We start from the raw sequence: 17,612 nt of genomic DNA, 5'->3' as shown, positions 1-17,612 counted from the left end.
TTCTCATCTCTAGACCACTCTCCATCCACCATAGAATCTCTCCATCTTTACCCCTTTTATAATTTGATGATTCTTTGATTTTCTGAGGTGGTTTCTTGGTCACTGGTTTATGGAGATCATGAAAATATCACTTTTTCCAAGGGCTATTTTTCTCTTTCTTAATGGGGCCTTCATCTCAGGAGCTTGGCTCTGCAAACCTCTCTCTCTCTTTTTAATTCCTCACCACATCCTGTCCACTGTGGATTAATGAGATTCTGAGAAGGTGGCCCCTTCTCAGGAATGACACCTTGAGCCAGTTCATCTGGAAAATCAATCGTATAAAAGGGCCTGAGATGAAAAGAGAAAAATTGTCCTCTTCCATGTAGGAGAGAGGACACAGGAACACAGTGGAAATTTGAGCCATCCATTGGTCTGCTTTGTCCAGCTTCTCAAAAAAAGAGGCTAAATCAGAAGAGGAAAATTGTCTTCCAAAACGAAGGTGGTGCCCACCTCTAATCCCAGTAGTTCAGGAGGCTGAGGCAGGATGACCTCGAGTTCAAAGCCAGCCTCAGCCAAACCCAGGACCTAAGCAACTCAGTGAGACCCTGACTCTAAATAAAATGCCAAACAGGGCTGGGGAAAGGGCTTGGTGGTCGAGGGACCCTGAGTCCAATCCCTGGTACACCCAGCCCCCAAAAACCCAAGTCCTTCTGGGAAGTTTTTCAACAAGGATGAGATATTGGGACAGAAGGACATCAGGTGTGTTGTGTGGAGATGTGAAGTTTGAAGGAGGCTTATGAATCTTGACCTGGGGCTCCCCAGCCCTGTTCCTGTTTGCACAGTGCCCAAGGAGGCCAGAGAGGCTGTGTCCTGGCAAGCTCCTGGAAGCTCTGTTGGGGTGCAGTTGTGAACACAATCCACCCATTTTAAGTGTGTGTGGCCCACAGGATTTTGATGCATGACACAGTTCACACTCCCCATCTTAATTCTAGAACATTGTCATGCCCTTCCAAGGGACCTCATTCCCATAAATGGCCTCCTGCTGTCCCTCCCCCTGGCCTTGGCCACCACATACCAACTTTTATTCTGGATTGGCCTTTTGGGGTCCCCCTCCCACCGAGGGAGCCCTGCATTGGGTGTTAGTCTGTGTCATGTCCCCCGCTGCCTCCCTTTAACACTGGACTCTGTCTGGGGCAGAGATCAGTTTTGTTTTCACAGGGTGGCCATCTGTAGCAGCTTCTCTGGAAGCTCAGCCTCAGGACCTGTCTGCCAGCTGGGTCCTGCAGAGGCTGCAGTCCTTACCCAGGGCACATCCCTGGGGAAGAGCAAGGCCCCGTAGAGCACCGTCAACATGAGATGTGTGTGCACAGCTCCAGGAGCCAGGAGGTGCTAGGATTTGCTTTTTTCTGGTCCTGGGGTTCTAACCCAGGGCCCTGGTCATAGTGAACTAGTGCTCTGCCACTGAGATGTGCCCCAGCCCCAGGGCCTAGCTATGTGTTCTAGACAGGCCTCCACCTTGGTGATCCTCCATCCTGGACTCCTCTGTGGGTGGTTCTGGGTGCTGTCACATAGATGAGGAGACCGAGGCCCAGAGAGCCGGAATCATGGGCCACGTCAAATGCAGCCTCAGGTGGCTAAGCAGGAAGCTCTGGTGTCCCTAATCCAAGGACTGGAGCTGTAGTGGTGATACTGGGGGGTGCCGTGGGGCGTGGCCATGGACACATGTCCCCTCTAAGGGCAGCTGGGTCCCTATGAGAATGCTCCTACAACTTTTTAACCCCTGAAGGCAAGGCAAGGAAGAGTAATGGTGATATTCTCTTGTCTCCTGCAGGCAGACATGGTCACCCTCAGGTTCACCTCCGGGTGTTCTAAGCCCCCAGTCCAGGCTCTTGTGCCCTGCCACATACACTCATACCCACCCACTCCTAGGGTCGCTGTCTACCTCAAATCTCTGTCTCTCTCTCTCTCTCTCTCTCTCTCTCTCTCTCTCTCTCTCTCTCATTTTTAGTCCTGTGAACTGAACCCGTAGTGCTTAAGCAGGGAGACAGAAGCCTGCCCTTTTTACTTTGCTTTGTATTGTTTTGAGACAGAGTCTCCCCTTGCTAAATTGCTGAGGGTGGCCTCCAACTTGGCAATCCTTCTGCCTCAGCCTCCTGAGTCCCTGGGATGACAGGTGTGCACCACTGTGCCTGGCAACTCAGGTCTCTTACTGAAAGTTGACTTCCCTTGGGATCAGAAGGAACTGGAACATGCATCATGGTTGTCTGAGTCCCCCTTTGTCTGGTTTGGTTTGGTTTTACCTGAACCCTAGCATTTTTGAAAGTCTGCAGAAGGAGCGATTGGAGGCCAGGGACATCATCTACCTGGAATGTATGCTCCCTGGGGACAGCGCCAGGCCAGAGGGTCTGCCAGAGGGAGACCTGGGTGACCAGGGCGTCACTGTGATCAGCAGGGGTTGGTGGGGGAAGGTCAGCAGCTGTCCCTTTACTTAAGTCACCTTGGCTTTTCTCTGTCTTCCTCTCCTGGTGACTTCAGCAGGCAGAGTGTGCAAGACCAAACCCTGTGGGGGACAGGGACCAGACAGCTTTCGTCCCTTCCCGCTGCACCAGGCGGCGTCTTCCATCTTCCTTTATCTCCCTGGTGTCCTTCCCTGAGTCCTGAGCCTGGGGGCTGCTCCAGGTGGCTCCTACTCTATCTGCTGCTGCATCCCATGGTGGCTGCACCTCCGTGGTGCATGGATGAGCCTCAGGCCTCGTGTCACCCATAAATCACAACCTGGAACAGCCCAGGTCCCCGGCTCCAGTGAGTCCCCTGGATGCTCCTTTTTCAGGAATGAAAAGTAAGGGAAGAGAGTCTTCAGAAAGTCTCAGGTGTTGCCCCGGCGGGTCTGGGATCCCATTGTGGCACCAGGCTGTGGGGCACAATCAGAGGGCGCCATTGGGGGCCATCGGTGGGCAGCGGAGACCTTTCTGTCACTGAGGTCTGTGTGGTCCCGATTCCCCATGGCTCTGCTGGCAAAGGCAGAGGCTGAGGAGTTCACCCTGGAGCCTGATGAGGACATGCCCTGCCCAAGGGCAACGTGCACAAGAAGAAGGAGGTCATCCAGAATGGAATGTTGCATAACCTGGATGTGGCCCATGCTAGGCCCCAGGGATAGGCCCTGCTGGTCCAGCGCATGCCCAAGGCCCTGGGAACCAGTGTTCAGGGCCATGCTTTCCTCCTAGTGGCCCTCTGGGAGGCTCATCCATGAGGACAACATGAGCTTCGGCCCCTTTGTCCCAATGTCCAGATGCTGTCACAGCTGATCTCTGGGCATTGTCTGCCCCTGGCCATCTGCCAGCCTGCTTGGGGCTGCTCTCCACCCCGGGCTGGGGGTTCCTGGAGGGAGCCTTCACAGGGCTTCAGACAGCCTCACAGAGGCTCTGGCCTCTGCAGAGCCTGAGCTCCGAGTTCTCTAGCTCTCAGCTGGTGCTGCTCTGGGTCCCGATGCACAGAGAGTCAGGTTTGCTCTTCATCCTGAAGGGGGCCTCCTCCTCCCCACCAGGAACTGGCTTTCTGCTGGGAATCTGGTTTTGCTTTTTGTCCCTTGGAGCTTTGCCTGGGAGAGGCCAGAGACTCTTGGGATTGGAGTTTCTTCCTACCTGGTCAGAGGTTTTTTAATTTTTATTTATTTATTTATTTTGTACTGAAGCTTAAACCCCAGGGTGCTTACCCATGGAGCCCCATTTATAGCCCTTTTTCTATTTTAATTAGAGACAGGGTCTTGTTGAGTTGCTCAGGACCTCACTAAGTTTCTTAGCCTCCCAAATTGCCAGGATTTTTAAAGACACGTGCCACCATGCAAGTCTCTGCTTGATTCTTGCTGGTCAGGGGAAACCTCAAGGGGATCCCTCTGAGTTCAGGAGCCCCTCATCCTTCTCAGAGGTGCTGTGCTGGGCCTGTCCACCTCAGGCTTCCAAGTTGAGTGACATCAGGGACCTGCAAGAGGCAGGACCATGGGCCTTGGTAGCAGCCTTAGAAAGTCCTCTCTCCTACAGGGGGACAAGACATCCTGTGCATGATGGGCCAGTTGATGAAGCCAAAGAAGACAGAGATCACAGGGAGGATGTGTGGCAAGGCCTGAGCCCAGAGGTGAGTTGAGGCCCTGCCTCTGACATGCTCCTGGCTCTGAGCGTCCCCCACCGCTCAGCTCTGAGTCTGCTTTCCCTTTAGAAGCCGTGGCCACACTGTGTGCTCTGGCCCGGCTGAGGTCAGCATCTGCTTCTTTTGAGGTCCCAGAAAGGTCGCAACTTTGACACCAGGCTGTGGGTCTCCCTTGCTCCTTTGTGCAATTATTATTATTATTATTATTATTATTATTATTATTATTATTATTTTATGCCGGTGATTGAACTCAGGGGCCCTTGACCACTGAGCCCCGTTCCAGTACTTTAATTTTTTTTTTTAGAGACAGGGCCTGGCGGAGTTGCTTAGGCCCTTGCTAGGTTGGTGAGGCTCTAACTTGTTATCCTCCTGCCTCAGCCTCCCCGGCTGCTGGGATGACAAGCATGTGCCATCGCACCTGGCTCTTACCCAGTCTTATGTTCTTCTTGGGCCCATTACCACTTTACTCTCTGAAAACGTAAGTTCAACATTTATCCACTGTTGCCTTGAGGCCTCGCAGAAGCCTAAGCTTCCTCCATGAGTGGCCAAGAGCAGATCTGTCTCTGAAGTCGGTGTTGACAGCCCTGCATCATGGCTCTGGGTGAGGATAGGCCTCAGATCCCAGTTCTTTGGGAACAGCTCCAACTTGAAGACAGGGGGCACTGGTTTGGAAGGTGAGGGCTGGGGACTTTGCTGTTCTGCAGGGGCTGGTGGTTCTGGGCCGAGGCTGGGCCTACTCTGACCCTCCTTGCTCAGGTTTCCTGGGGAGAGGATTCTAACTGCACTTGATAGAAAGTTAATGAACCTGAGCATTGTCACACAGGGCCCCCCAAAGGTCTCTTTGACTGAGTACAGCAGAGGAGAATTCGCATATGAAAATGCATCTCCCTGGGGCTCCCAACTGGGGTATCTTGGCATCAGGCTTCGGGCTAGATGGGGCAACTCCTGGACACTGCACCCCACATAGCTCCTTGGAAGGCTTTTTGTGGCATTGGGGGGCGATGATGCCTGCTTTCTTTTTTTTTTTAATGAAGGTACAGGGATTCAACTCAGGGGCTCTTGAACCCTGAGCCTCGTCCTCAGCCCTATTCTGTATTGTATTCAGAGACAAGGTCTCAACTGGGTTGCTCAGGTCCTTACTAACTTGCTGAGGCTGGCCTCCAATTTGCAATCCTCCTGCCTCAGTCTCCTAGTCTGCTGGGGTTATAGGCATGTGCCACAACACCTGGCATGATTCTTGTTTTCAAATGATGACGCCAAACCTGGAATGGGTCCAGTACCAGCCTGCGGTCAGAGAGCCAGTAGGAGAACCAGGCTGCAGGGTTGGGTCTGGAGGGAATTGAGGTGTGGAGAAGAGAGCAGGTGACATTTCAGAGTTCAACCCAGTAGCCCCAGAAACAGTGATTTGTCAAACTGTGAGAGTGGAGCCAGTGTTGTGGTGGAGAGCTCAGTAGGCGCACCAGCTCTAGGGAGTAGTCCCACATCAGATCAGGCTGGAGGGATGAGGAGGCTCAAGCCCTCGGGGACCCATATCACACCATCAGGTGCCCTAGTTCCCACCTGGAGCACTAGACTTAATGCAGGACTAGACTTACCATGTGCCCTGCTGTGCTTTTTGAGTTTCCTCCTTGCTACTGTCCTCTTCTTCCCTTTGGGGCTAGTTGTGTTGCCCCTGTGTAGTTGTGTCTTGGAAACATGTTGATTTTCTTTTGATTATTAATGAGGATTGCAGACAATGCAGATACAAAAGGTTTCATCATGCTGCTTTGCTTCCACCCATGACAGTCAGTTACTGAAGAGGCAGAGAGGTGGGAGAGGAAAAGGCTTCATTGGCAACAATCCAGCATTTCAGAGATGAATGGCTAACTTTCCAATCTGGAACAGTTGGTTGTCAACCACAGAACCAAGGCTCCTCTCCTTGATATTGAATTATCAAGCCCACTTTGCTACTGAGCAGTGAGGTTTGTACCCAACAGAACCTGCTTACACACATAAGTGAAAGTGGGTGTGATACTTTCACTTACATGCAGAAGAGAAATAAAGGGAGGACAATATATGACATGCATTGAAATCTTACTTATAACCAGAAATTTCAGCTGTGGGGAAAGACAGCACGTGTTCGAGTGCTTGCACCTGCTGCTAGTGAAGAAGCTTGAGTTGGTTAAAGAAAGAAAGAAAGAAAAAGTACTAGGATCTAGTTCAAACAAGAAAATCCAAGAGGGAGATGAAGATGGAAATTAGTGTTGGGACACTTAGTGTTGGGACAACCTTATTTAAACTAATAAAAAGGAGAAACTAGATTGAACTAGGGATGACATGCCAAGGTCAATTACAGGCTGCCTCAGTCTACCCACAGGTTGTATTATGACCCTTCCATGGATCCCTTCAGTTGTCAATAATAATGTAAGGGTAAAATTTCTAAGCTGATTCTAAACTGCAAAATTAAAATATAAAAGACCCGAGCATCGCAAAGTTCCTCTGCTACACCCAGAACTTGAAATTCCTGAGATAGTTAAGACAACGCCCTACTGGCCATTTAGCCTAGGGCCCTGTGCAGTTTGTCACAGGGCCCGAACCAATCAGTTTTAATGTGTACCCCGCTTAGGAATGACCAATCACCCCCGTCCGACCTGTTCCCACCAATGAATGTACTAATCATGTCTCAGAGTTGTTGTTCAATTTTCCCCCCGCACCTCATGATGATTTGTTCTGATGTATGCAAAGCCCACCGCCCTCTCCAGAAAGTGTACTTAAGCTCTGCTTAACCTCTGCTCTGGTCTCTGGGCTGCTCTCCCTTCTTGAGGGAGCACGGAACCTCAGCGAACTGGAATGGATCCCCAATAAATCCCCTTTTGCCAATTGCATGGAGCCAGTCTCTTGTGTCGTCTCTTTCTCCGACGCTCCACCGGACCCTTACAATAACAAATATAATATTAACAAGATTGAAATTTTTAGATTCATTGGGGTGAGATTTATGTGCCATCTCATACTGTTAGCATATAGTCTATGTATACTCACTATAATTTTAAATTTATGTTGAGTTAATGTGTAGTGTGAAAAAATGAGCACTAATTTTCAGAAAGTTTCCTTATTCTCCTGAAGCACCCCTTACTACTTTGTCTTACATAATTAGAGCCAAGGGATGGAGTTTCCTATAAAATCTTTTAAATATTGTGTCTTAAAGTAATGGTCATTTAAAGCAGGCTTGATTAAACCATTTTAAGATCAAAATTCTTGTGACCAGGATGAATCTTGATGATACAGATCCATCCCACCCAAGCATTGTGTGAAGCCTAGATCCTGGCCCCCAAACACTAAATTGGTGTCCCTCAATATCTTTGATAACTAAAAATTTTTCTTAAGATCTGTTCTTCCTCTTTGAGAATACTATTAAGAACATATCCATTATCTACTTTATTTTAACAAGAAAGGGATGACAAACAACTTCTTTCTGGGAAAATTATTTTTTCTGATGTGTATGATATATAAAAAAGGCCATGATCTTGGTTAGTGACACCTTTGTCAATTATTCTAGAATCTTGTAAGGTAAGGTTGTGTTTGTCTGTGTTTAATGGGAATTCACATTATAATTGTTGACATCTAAACACTAATATCATTCTAGTAGTTTGATGTGAGAACAGAGTTGGGAAGTGACAGCAGTGTGTATGATAGCAGTTCTGAGTTGAGTAGAATATACATTCATGTCATCATTTTGGGGGGGTGGGTTACTAACTAGGGGTTGAGCCCAGAGGCACTCTACCACTGAGTTCCAGCCCTTTCTCCCCTTCTTTAACAGTACTCCACTTCTTTAACAGTCTCAAACTTGGGTTCCTCCTGCTTCAGCCTCCCAAATTATTGGGATTAACAAGCAAACAGCACCATGACCAGCTGTAATCACTTTTAAAACAACCCTTTCTACTTACTGGTGTTCATATTAGCAAATTTGGAAAATACAGATAGATGTACATAAACCAGACCTCATGGTATGACTCATTACAAATTATCTTTTCATTTGAAACACTGTTAGTTATGATAGAGAAAAATTAAAATAGCGTTTAGCTCAAGGTAGCTTCAATGTAACAAAAATTTCTTCAACTTGTTTAACTTTAAAAAGGATGTTTATTTTGACTTTTCAAAAATCTTGTAAGGTGTTTGTTGCTTATTACTATTGAAAGGTGCTGTGGAAACAAACATGTAAGTAAAGACTTCTCAGAAGAAAATATATTTTCAATTGTGTAGAGATGTATTGAATCTTTTTGACCTGAGAAGTCAGCCAAATTGAAAATAATTACTTTTTTAAAAATTTTAAGCAAGTAAAATGTCCCAGAGTAAAAGAGGTCAGTACTGTTAAAAATACTGTTAAAAATCATTACTTTTTTTCATATTCACATATTCCTAAGTAAACTAAATAAATAACAAGTTACAAAGATATCGAAAATGTTCCAGTTTCTAAGCATGGAGGAAATCTCAAATGGACAAAAACATCCATGCCTTTATGAAGTTTTACATTTGAGAGACATAAGAATTAATTGGAAAAAAAAACCCAATAATTTACGATACAATTCTGTGGTTTATAATTAAGGCATTTCTTTGATTTTTAAGTTGCACATCTGAGATGGATGGAATCTTAAAATTGGCATTTTGTAACCACCTGGCAATTTTTCTTCTGAGTTGTACATAGAATAAGAATGTTCTAAGTGCCTTAAAGGTGATGGCATCTCAGAGACAATGAAATAGGAAATACATAAAAATGTCAGCTCATTGGTTAATTTTACTACCAAAAACTATTCAAAGGTGACTTGCAAAAAGAAGTTACAGATTTCTATATCCTTCTTTTTTTTGGAGGGGGGTGAGTACCAGGGATTGAAATCAGGGGCACTCAGCCACAGAGCCACATCCCCAGCCCTATTTTATATTTTATTTAGAGACAGAGACTCACTGAGTTGCTTAGTGCCTCACCATCCCTGAGGCTAGCTTTGAATTTGAGAGACTCTTGTCTCAACCTCCAGAGCTGCTGATATTACAGGCATGTGCCACCATGTTCCACTTCTAAATCTTTCCGTCTAAACTAGAATTCTTTTTTTTTTTTTTTGCAAAGGTCAACAATGTTTTATTGATGCTTGGGGGAGAGGGGAGTGCTGTGCTGCCCTGCATCCTGAGCGACTGTTTGGATCCCAGAGGTGGGGAGAGGGAGGTGGAGAGGCCTGGCAGCTAAGGCCAGCTGGCCAACCAGGGCTCATGGGTGGGCGGTAACCAAGGCTACAGCCATTGCTAAGGGCCAGAGCCAATCAGGGCTCACCTGGGCTGTTTCAAAAATCTCCCTGCAGCGCATGGGGGAGGGGAGGCCAGAAAGGCGTGTGGGGGAGGGGAGGTAAAGTCGTGGCCCAGGGGGATGGTCCCCCTCCACATTGTCCCCAGTGGGGGCGGGGCGCTCACTTGCAGCCCTTGGGCACCTTGGGGACACTGGACTTGGCTGCCTTCTTGGCCTTGGTGCTGCTGCTGTTGCTGACCTTGTCCTTGGTGGCAGCGGCCTTCGGGGGTGCATGCTTGTTGGCTGCAGCACCCTTGGTGGGTCAGGGGTTTGCGTGGCGCCATGCTACTGGCTTCTTGGGTTTGTGCAGAGCAGGCGCGGAAAAGGGGCGCACCTTTAGCTGGCTGCCAGCTTTTGGCAATGGAGCTTGAAGGAGCCCGTGGCGCCTGTACCCTTGACCTACAGTAGCAAGTCATTCTGCACCAGCATCCACCAAGTACTTGAGGTAGGTGCGGCTGTTCTTCTGGTGGAACCCCACCACCTTCCTGGCCTCTGCATAGATGGCTGCCAGCGACAAGCCGCTGCTCGCCCAGCCTGCTGACGTCTCCACCACCAGCTGGCTGTACTTGCCCAGCTGGTTCTTCTTGCAGCTGCCCTTACACTTGGGGAAACCACGGCCCTTGTCTCTGCCCCCCCACGCATCGCCGCCCGCCTCCCATGGCCCCCTCGGGGCCCAGGAGTGGCAGGGCCTCCTCCAGCTCCACCGACATGGTGGCCAGCGGGTTGGTGGCAGGAGGTGCCTGGAAGAGGAAGGTGAGGGGGGGTGCTCAGGGCGCAGGTCCTGGGGCTGGGCGGCAGGGCTCGGGACAGATGGACGAGTGCCATAGGGGAGCCGGGGTGGGAGTCCAGGGCAGCTCTGGGGCTCAGGGAGGGTTCCAGCTCGGTCCGAATCCCGCCGCTGCTGCGGCACCACTGCTCCAAAGCTGCTCGCCTTCTGAGCGAGTGCGCTGCACTCTGCTAAACTAGAATTTTTTATTCAGAAGATTCCTATACAGATCTTTCTCTTTGTGTAAAACAAATGGAAGATCAGTGTTCATTAACCTGAGAACAATTTGTTTTTTGAAAAGGGATTGAGGGAAACAAACTTCTTGGTGCTTTTCCATGAAAGCACATGGTGGGCAGTTAATGCATTTGAGGTTTAGTTGTTCAGACAACACAGGCAGAATTTATGAAATATTGATTATTTTTGTTTCTTTGCCCTATTCCTGAAAGTTTGTAGGTCCACTTATAAATTTTTTCAAGTGAGACATCCTTAAGTTGAATTTCAATGATTCATAGTTGTTATTGTTTTTATAAGAATGTATTTGAAAACATTTATTCTCTGTGTACACAGTTTATGTAGGAAACTAGCTCCATGATATATCTTGGCTAGGAAGCCTGTATAAGGACTTTTTCCATCTGATACTGTGTACAGGTTTCATGGGAAACTCAACCATATGAAGGTTACATACCTTTTTCCCCCAGGTGGACTTCAGCTTTGCTTATCCAAGTGTGGTCCTACATCCTGGAACTTGTTTGAAATGCAGACTGGTGGTGTACATGAACCTGTGGGAAGAACCAGAAAAGATATGTGACTCTCAGACTTGAGGGTATTACCTGGATTGCTGGACTAGTACAAAGTTTCTGATTCAGTAGTCTGGGTGGGAGCCTGAGAATTTTAATTTTAACAAGTTATCAAATGATGCTGATGCTGCTGGTACAGGGGCCATACTTGAAGAACCATTATACTTGAGTGTCCTCATTGTACATTTTTCTCCCCTTTCCAAATTTCTTACTCATTCAAATAGCTTTTTAAAGACAGATTATCATATTCTTTAACTTGATTGAAGAGGAAAAAAGCATTTTTTTTTTGCAATGACCACACCAAGATTGCTTTTCAGCATCTAATTTCAGAGCAAAAAAATCTCTTTAAACCTTAGTTTTAAATCTTATCTACGGGTCTCTCTTTCTCTTCTTTCTGTAAGTATTCTTTTTATGTTTAAAAATTCTTTTAATGTAGATAACATGTTCTTATTATTCAAAAGTTAAAATGACACAGGCATGCTTGGGAAAATGTGATTTCCAACTGCTTTTGCCCCTCCTTCACCCCTCTTTCTTAGATAACCACCTTTAATTTATTTCCCATAGATGTCAATTGTTTCATTTTATAGTAGGAGAAATGCCAGTGTACTCTATTCTTTTTATATAAAATGTAGTATACTATGTAAGTAATTCTATCCTATGGCTTTTTCTTTATATGCTCTTGAGATTTTTTCCTATTAGTATTTATTTAGAAATAATATAATATTTGTTTATAGGAAACACTTTTTTAAAAAACAGCTGTGTTTAAGCAGTGTCTATTAAGTGCCTTGTTTACTTAGACAGCCCCCGTGGTTTGTGTTTGGGTTGTTTCTAGGTTTATCACAGACCATACTATAGTGAAACAGCTTGTATACATATTATTTTATACATGTGCAAGTACATCTGTGAGATACATTCCTAGAAGTGGGATCACTGCACCAGTGGGCAGTGAATTTATAATTTAGTTAAATGCTTCCTTTCTTAGGAGTTGCACCATTTTAAACTCCCACAAGTACAGTTGCTCCTCATTATACATGGAGAATTGGTTTGAAGTCCCCTTTGTGGATAGTGAAATACAAGGATGCTTAAGGCTTTTATATAAAAAGCATAATATTTGCATATAACCTATGCACTTTCTCCACATACTTTAGATTGCTTAGAAGATGTAATACAATATAAATACCATGTAAATAGTAGTTACACTGTATTGTTTAGGGACTAGTGACAACAAAAAAGTTGGTATGTGTTTAGTATGACAATTTTAAAAAAATATTTTCACCTATGATTGTTGAATCCAGTCTAAATACCACAGATACAAGAGAGCATATTGCAGTGTATGAGAGAGTTCCTATTTTTCTGGGGCCTTTCCAATGTACTGTGTACAACCCTTGAATTTGTTAACAGTTTGATAGATGAGAATTATCAATATAGAGTAGTTTAATGTGAATTGTTATTATTATTTATAAGGCTGAGCATATTATGCTCAAAAACTAATTGTATTTTTTTTCTTGTTAACTCTCTGTTAATGGGTTTTTTCACATTTTTGTTTTGGGTTGTTTTTTTCCCATTATCAATTTCTAGAAATTTGTAAATTGGAGGGATTAGCCCTCTGTGATATCAATTATAGTTTTCCCCAGATTGTCACTTATTTTATTTACCTTCACATATTTTGATATTCAAAAGTCTTACATTTTTTCTTTGAATATTACAGTTTATATTAATCATTATGGTATCTTGATTTTTAAAAAATCTTTCTTTATTTCCATGTGGTGCTGAGGGTGAAACCCAATGCCTCACAAGTGCTAGGCAAGCACTCTATAACTGAGCTATAGCCCCAGCCAAGGTATCTGAAGTTTAAGTCACTGAAAGGCCTCCAAGATTTTTAGAATTTGCCCTATGGTATCACTTTTACATTTATATTTTCAAGTTAGGATTTATTCTGGTGTTCAGAATGATGCATAGGTTCAACTTTATCTTTTTCTGTGTGCCTGTTATTTTCACCTGTTGATTTTAGAGACCTTCTTTGAATCTCTTATGATATTGTTAACTTTTGGATGTACTGGGATGTCTCTGGGGTTTGTATTCTATTAGTCTTTTTCTTCATATACCAGTATCACATTATTGTTTTTTATAAAAGTTTTAATATTTTTTAAAACTAGTTTCCCCTTGTTGCTTTTCATATTCCTGGGAATTCTTGCTTGCTTATTTTCCCATGAGTACTTTTAAACTGTTTTGTCTAGTTCCAGAAAAACAGAAATCTAAAGGAAATAAACATCAGATTAAATGTATACATTTAAAATCTATTTAACTTCTTCAAACTTTTTGTTTTTCAGCTTCTTAATAAAGGTATTATAAAAGAATGTAAGACAGGAAAATAATTAAATATTTTTACTCTGGTGTTTTATAATTTTACATTTAAAAAATTCTTTATTATTATTATTATTTTAGTCTGCTTCCTTAATGTGTAAAAGGGATATTGTTTTAGGAGTGTTTGAGTTCATAGAACCTCTGGATGGTACGGTGGATGCCAATAATGTTGGCTGTTTGAATAATGATGTTTGTCTTTCCCTATCTCTTTGACTCTAATATTTTAATTTCTATTATCTTTTCATTTTAAAGTGTGGTTCTGAGAAGAAGATCCTGTATTACATTTACTTGCAACATTCAATGAATTCTTCCACTTAAATAGGAAGATGAAAAGATTTGAAGTAATTTTGGTGATATAGAGGCACTTCTTTCTCTTAAAAGTTTGTTGTAATATTTTATTATAATAATTAGAAAAAAAAATTACCCATATAAAACAACATAATGGCAAAAGTAAGCCCTCAACTCCTGCACAAAGAAATGGCCAGAATTAACTCACTTTTAGAAACTTATTGATGGATATGAAAGTATATATAAGACTTTAAATACACAGCAGTCTCTCTCTCTACGTGAAGCTATGTGGTCATTTTTACTGTGTTCTATATATATATCTATTTGTGAGTTGAACTTGATGTGCATAATCATGGGTGATCATTTTACTGGCTGCCTAGTTTTGTTTTTTTAATTATTTTTCTTAGTTGTCAATAGATATTTATATATGCAGTGTTGAGAATCAAACCCTGTTCTTCACACATGCCAGGCAAGTGTTCTACCACTGAACTAAAACCTAGCCCTGCCTGCCTAGTTTTCTATTATTTAGAGGCATCATACTTTATCTAGATACTCCTTTCTTAACCATTTAGATTGTTACTTGTTTTATTCACTTGTCTTCTTAGAGGTATAACTGCCAGGTCAAAGATTATATACATTTTAAATATTGATGAATACAGCTAAGCTGTTATATGTAAAAACTGTCCTCAATGTCCATGAGAATCCTATTTTCAAAACCCTTGCTCACACCAAGTTTTGTTAATTTTTTAAATCTTTGCTAATCCAATAAAAAAAAGTACATTTTTGAGATAAAATGTTTTTTATTGGTACTGGGGATCAAACCCAGGGCTACTTCACTAATAAATTAGATCTCCAGCACATTTTATTTTACTTTATGTTATTTTATTTTATTTTATTTTATTTTATTTTGAGACAGGGCCTCACTAAGTTGCTGAGGCTATCCTTTAACTTGTGATCCTCCTGCCTCAGTCTCCTGATTTTCTGGGATTATAGGTGTGTTCCACTGTAAACTATTAAGGAAACCTTGTGTTATTCAAAGATTTCTTTCATTCAACATTCTTATTAACATAAAGAATTCCCTTCCTTAAGAACATCCTAGTGATTCTTACATGTCAGATATTCTTAGGGATTTAATGTGATGAAAACATTTAAATATATTGAGTATTTTTTAGGTCTTTTGCCTTGATTTTAACTCATTGTTAATATTTGAAAACTTGAGGGTTGGGGATGTGTCTCAATTGGTAGTACACTAGCCTGGACTGTATGAGGCACTGGGTTCAATCCTCAGCACCACATAAAAATAAAATAAAAAGATTGTGTCCACCATGAAAAAAACCCTAAAAAGCAAATATTATAAGCAATATTTGAAAACTTGATCAACCAGCTATAATTGTTTTGAATACAGAATGTTTTCTTCTGCAAAGAGCAGTACTTTTTTGTTTTATTCACCTGAAGGAAAGCCTAAAGTAACTTTCAAAATAAATTTGTTAACAATTTTCACACATGGCTAACAATGGCTGAATAGCATACAGAATATTATTTCCATAATTGGGTAATAATATAGTTATACTGTTTATGAGTTATGTAAAGTATATGATTGTGCGATCATGTGTAAAACTATGTGTATCTCTTCTTTCCAAAGATTTTATCACTTCCTGATGTAAATATAATTTTTAATTTTATGTTTGCTTTAGATTTTATTTCAATCAAATAAGAGTTACATATAAAGATGGCCTCACATGAAGCAGATTCACAACTTTATCATTGACCTACTGTTTATTCTTTGAACTGTCTTCTATATATAAAGTACATCTAGATTGCCTTTACTGAGAGTGCTTTTCTTTTCACTTCAATTAACATTGTTTACTGAATAACCCAAGGCTGGGACAATATGGTCCAACTGGCGATTTATTCACCAGTTTTCATTAAGCACTGAATACCTACCTACCTGGTAGGCATCCACAGACACCAAAATCATTATTTACTTCTTTGTTTAATTTTTTGGTACTGGGAATTGAATCTAGGGGCACTTTACCACTGAAACACATCCCCAGCCCTTTTGTTTATTTATTTATTTTTTTAAAATTTAGTCAGGATCTTGCTAAATTGCTTAGGGCCTCACTAAGTTCCTAAGACTGGCCTTGAATGTAAGATTCTCCTGCCTCAGCCTCAACTTCCCAATGGTTGATGTATATTGTCATTATTAAGTTCAAGATGCAAAAGAGAATAGTATACATTTTAATTTAGAGAAGACTAACATGGTTTCTCTTAAATTTAGATGTGCATAACTGTATGGCACTTGCTGCCATAACATTTAATTGTACTTTATTTCAAATTTGATGTGGACTGCATTCTATTTAGTTTTGAGAATCATATAAGTCCTGTATTTTAAATCTTTTTTTTAATGGGCAGAGTAAGTATTTAAACTAAGTATGCTGCTTGATCTTGTTTAAGATCTGTTTATATTTCTCAGTATAGACATGGCAATATTTTTCACAATAGGTTGTTTGAAAATAATGATAAAGTAAATGCCCCCCAAAATAAAGTAAATGTAATTGTATGGTTCACATTTTTTAAAAAATAAAAGCAGAAAATTAGATTGCCAGACTTTGAGTAGAATGAATAATAAGTTTTTGTCTGAGGCTTGCCTGTGAAGCTTTTCTGACTCCTAAACCAGTTTTTCACAGCCAAAGTAAACAGAGAGATGGAACAATTAATGATTTAATAGATTTAAGCAGTATTTTAGTCTCTATTTTATATACTTTATTTCTATTAGAATACAGGATTCTAAAGAATACATGTAACTTGTTTTAAATATTATTTTTGCAGCAGTCATTTGCATGTGAAATTTTAAAAGCAATTAAATAGTCCTATAGCAAGTTTTATTTGCACTTTATTTTCCTAGCAATTGTTTCTTTTTTACTATTTATTTTTTGTTGTAGTTGGATACAATACCTTTATTTTATTGATTTATATGTGGTGCTGAGGATTGAACCCAGGGCCCTGATGTGCCATGCAAGCACTTTACTGCTGAGCCACAACCTCAGCACCTAGCAATTATTTCTTAATACATAGTCTTAAATTAAATCAAGGCAGACTTGAAATTACTGAGTCTTCATTATTTGGCCAAATTAATGAGGTTTTCCTGGACTTTTCCTTCTGGTATCTTATTGTGGCTAATGATGTAATCTTATTTGTTTTCTAAAATATTGAAGTTTTAGGTTTTTGAATATTTTCTGTGGAAGTATAGGAATTTGTTTATACAGTGCCTTTCATTTTACTGATGAGTTAATTTCTTTAATTTTGTGTCCTAAAACCTACTAAAAATATTCCTGGAAAGTGAAGGATTAAGCAGAAGTTCTAATAAAAATGATGCCTTTTTCTTTATTTCTCCTGTTAGCTGCATTTGGTAAAATTTTTATACTACATTTAAATAGATATTAAGACTTTATTACAGGGCTGGGATTATGGCTCAGTGTAGAGCACCTGCCTGACATGTGTGAAACACTGGGTTTGATCATCAGCACCACAATAAATAAATAAATAAATAAATAAATAAATAAATAAATAAACCAATTATGTCCATCTACAACTACCCCCTCCAAAAAAAAAGACTTTATTACATATTAAATAGGTTGGTTTTTCTGTATTTGAAACAGTGTCTTTCTATATTAGGCATAAATTTTAATGTAGACTGGCAAAGTAAGTGATCATTTGATTGGAAATTTGGGTAGAGAGTCTTTGGTTAGTTTCATTCTGTAACCTTCCAGCTAATTGTTGAATTGCATACTCTTTTGTTCTTTGTTCTTTCTACTTTGGATCTGGTTTTATGGTTGGTTGAAATAAGGATTCATTGATAGGAACTTAGATTATTTTCTCATTTGAACAGATTGTGTGTTTTTCTGACAGCTGATTCTGTCACAGGCAGAGTGAATCAACCAGACCCTTGTGCAGAGGTGTTAGT

The 17,612-nt window shown here is 41.9% G+C and overlaps 1 protein-coding gene across 1 annotated transcript in view; it reads right to left on the bottom strand.

The window, feature by feature from the left end:
• Positions 1-10,143, bottom strand: part of LOC144252164 (interleukin-36 receptor antagonist protein-like) — a 69,142-nt gene extending 58,999 nt beyond the window's left edge. Inside the window, exons 1-4 of the mRNA XM_077794672.1 lie at positions 10,072-10,143; positions 9,857-10,028; positions 9,559-9,676; positions 9,422-9,443 (exon numbers count right to left, since the gene is read on the bottom strand). Coding sequence (XP_077650798.1) covers positions 9,422-9,443; positions 9,559-9,676; positions 9,857-10,028; positions 10,072-10,143 — 384 coding nt within the window. The remainder of the gene's footprint in view (positions 1-9,421; positions 9,444-9,558; positions 9,677-9,856; positions 10,029-10,071) is intronic.
• Between the last annotated feature and the right edge of the window lie 7,469 nt (positions 10,144-17,612).

Source organism: Urocitellus parryii, unplaced genomic scaffold (genome assembly GCF_045843805.1).
Source record: "Urocitellus parryii isolate mUroPar1 unplaced genomic scaffold, mUroPar1.hap1 Scaffold_37, whole genome shotgun sequence".
Classification (NCBI taxonomy): Eukaryota; Metazoa; Chordata; class Mammalia; order Rodentia; family Sciuridae; genus Urocitellus; species Urocitellus parryii.
The sequence above is the reverse complement of the archived record's forward strand: the minus strand, read 5'-3'. Positions and strand labels throughout refer to the sequence as shown.